Source organism: Lathyrus oleraceus, chromosome 6, assembly GCF_024323335.1.
Source record: "Lathyrus oleraceus cultivar Zhongwan6 chromosome 6, CAAS_Psat_ZW6_1.0, whole genome shotgun sequence".
NCBI classification, from domain to species: domain Eukaryota; kingdom Viridiplantae; phylum Streptophyta; class Magnoliopsida; order Fabales; family Fabaceae; genus Lathyrus; species Lathyrus oleraceus.
In genome coordinates this window covers 314,405,155-314,407,648 of record NC_066584.1, presented here as the reverse complement: position 1 = coordinate 314,407,648, position 2,494 = coordinate 314,405,155, and the positions used below count along the sequence as shown (strand labels likewise).

General features: G+C 31.5%; 1 protein-coding gene across 1 annotated transcript; it reads left to right on the top strand.

Annotated features, from left to right (window-relative positions):
• Positions 1–730: 730 nt before the first annotated feature.
• Positions 731–1,834, top strand: LOC127096961 (plasmodesmata-located protein 2). The gene is made up of 2 exons (XM_051035485.1): positions 731–1,518; positions 1,664–1,834. The coding sequence occupies exons 1-2, from the start codon at positions 747–749 to the stop codon at positions 1,783–1,785; spliced, it is 894 nt and encodes a 297-aa protein (XP_050891442.1). The 5' UTR covers positions 731–746; the 3' UTR covers positions 1,786–1,834.
• Positions 1,835–2,494: the final 660 nt, after the last annotated feature.

The window sequence follows — 2,494 nt, the reverse complement described above, 5'->3', positions numbered from 1 at the left end:
AAATCAATCCTACTCTATTTTCTTGGGTATCGTTTCTCAACCGACCATAAATAAAAGCAAAGCTAATGAAATTGAAGCAAACAAAGGTAGGGACTACATGTTATTGGAAACAAATTCCAAACTAGTCATATTTGACTTTAAGTCTCCTACTTTAGTCCTGAGAAAACTCAAGAGTAGATTATTGAACTGTCTTTTCAAATTACAAAACGTATTCTTTAGTCCCACGCATTTACACCGAAGATATTCATTGCGACTATAAGCTAGCCATCATTGGTTGGATGATTTACCACATATTATTAGAGTATATTTTAATCACAATAGATTAGACCTTTCCTCTTTTCATTTTTATTAATCTCAGAATTTTGGTTGATGCCCCTCATTTTGTAATTCTCATTTTTAGTAATATACTTTTGACTTAAAAAAAAAAAGTGTCACAGGAACAACCTTAGCTATAATGTTGTTGGAACAAGGTCATTAAAAACAAAATAGTCAACACGAAATTGATGTTAATTATATTTCTAAGGCCTAATTCATAGTCTCTGCTAATTCATTCGGTAGATAGAATTTAGGAAAGAAAAAACAAACCAAAACCCAACTCCCCACAGCACTACAACAATTCCAAATTAAAGTAACACCAAACAATCACAACATACAATAAAATATTCAATATTCATTCCTCCAAATCAATGTCTCAAAATTAAACCACCAAGTTAATTCCTATAGCATTGAATTGAACCATCTCCAAAATGAATGCTTCCCATTCCATTTCCACCACCATCATCTTCTTCACTTTCACTTTCTTGCTCTTTCTACCTTCTTCCAAACAACTTTCCAATCACAACACATTAGTATACAAAACTTGTTCAACTCAAACCTTCAACCATCAATCTTATTATCAATCACTCACTTCCTTATTCCAACTACTCATAACACAATCCTCTCAATACAACTTCTTCAAAACCAACCAAGCTATCGACGATAACACCTTCCTCTCCGGCTTCTTCCAATGCAGAAACGACATCAACAAAGAAGACTGTTTCACATGTGTAACATCTTTACTTCCTCACATCATATCAAACACCCTCTGCAGTGATTCCACGTCTGCACGGTTACAACTCGAAGGTTGTTACGTTCAATATCAAACTGAAAATTTTCAAGAAACAAGTACTTATGAATCCCAAAACAAAAACCTGTTTCACAAGATTTGTGGAGTTCCTGTTGTAGAGTATTATGTTGAGTTTAAAGAGTTGATGGATGAAGCATTTACGATACTGGAAAATGGGATAGTGAATAGTGATGGGTTTTACGCAACGGATTATAAAAAGGTGAAGTTGATGGCACAGTGTGAAGGTGATTTGAGAAGTTGTGCATGTAGTGAATGTGTTGGTGATGCAGTGACGGTTGCTAGGGAAGAATGTGGTAGTTCAGTTTCTGCAGAAATATATCTTGATAACTGTTTTATAAGATACTCATACATGCAAAAATCAGGTAACGGTGATGATGAAAACTCTGATAAAGGTAATTCTTAAACATGTTTAACATGATAATTTATAAAAGAATTAAAAATGAAAGTTGATATATTTATTATTTATAAGGATCAAAACTTTATTTTTGACATAGCTATTTGATAAATATAAATATTTGATACTTTTTATTGATACAGGGGCAAACATGAACAACAATACCAAAAAGGTGGTAGCAATAATTGTTGGAGGAGCTGCAACTCTATTTTTGGGTCTTTTATTTGTATCGCTGCTTAACTCCAAAAAAGATGACTATGAGTAGAATGAATCGGGTTATTAATAAGATCTTCTTTGCTTTGTTGTATCTTACATTTTAGAGAACATTTGAAACATAACTTTGTACTGATTCATCGATAGAATAGAAAGAGATTTACATAGTAGTACTTTGTATAAGACGACCAACGTTAAGAAATCTACTTTGAATGAAATAAATTTAATTCAATATTTTGTATTGTTTTGAAAGGGATAAGTATTTCATTTTTATAAGAATAATGCTAAAAAAAAAGTTTTCATTCAACCTATTTATTAGGGTTTAAGGTGAGCATTTTGTTGGACAAATGACTTCAAGAATAAGAGAGGTGAATTGTGGTATTTAAAATTCGCGATTGAATTAGTGGTTTTCTTAATTATACTTGAAATTACGTTAGTAATTTCTTACTGATAGAGTAAATAGCAACGAAAATAAACAACAAAATAAATAGCAAAAATTAAAGTGGAGAAGGATTAGAGAGGTTGCATTAGAGATTTATCAAGATTTGGTTGAATGATAACCTAGTCATGTCTCTAAGAGATCTTTTTGAGATTTTGGCTATAAACTTTGAGTTTTTATAGATTATGTCCGGGAACCTTAATATAATATAATCTTGATATTTTTACAAACTTATCCCCAACCAAAGATAACTTTTACCACAGACTAAGCTAACGAACTTTTAATAGAGCTTTTTAGGTTGATCTTAAAGACACAAACAAAA

What these genes read in the sequence shown, in the direction of transcription:
- LOC127096961 (XM_051035485.1), top strand. Translation starts at nt 747, where the DNA reads ATGAATGCTTCCCATTCCATTTCCACCACCATCATCTTCTTCACTTTC. An exon ending in TGATGAAAACTCTGATAAAG is followed by an intron (nt 1,519 to 1,663) that starts GTAATTCTTAAA and finishes TTATTGATACAG; the next exon opens with GGGCAAACATGAACAACAAT.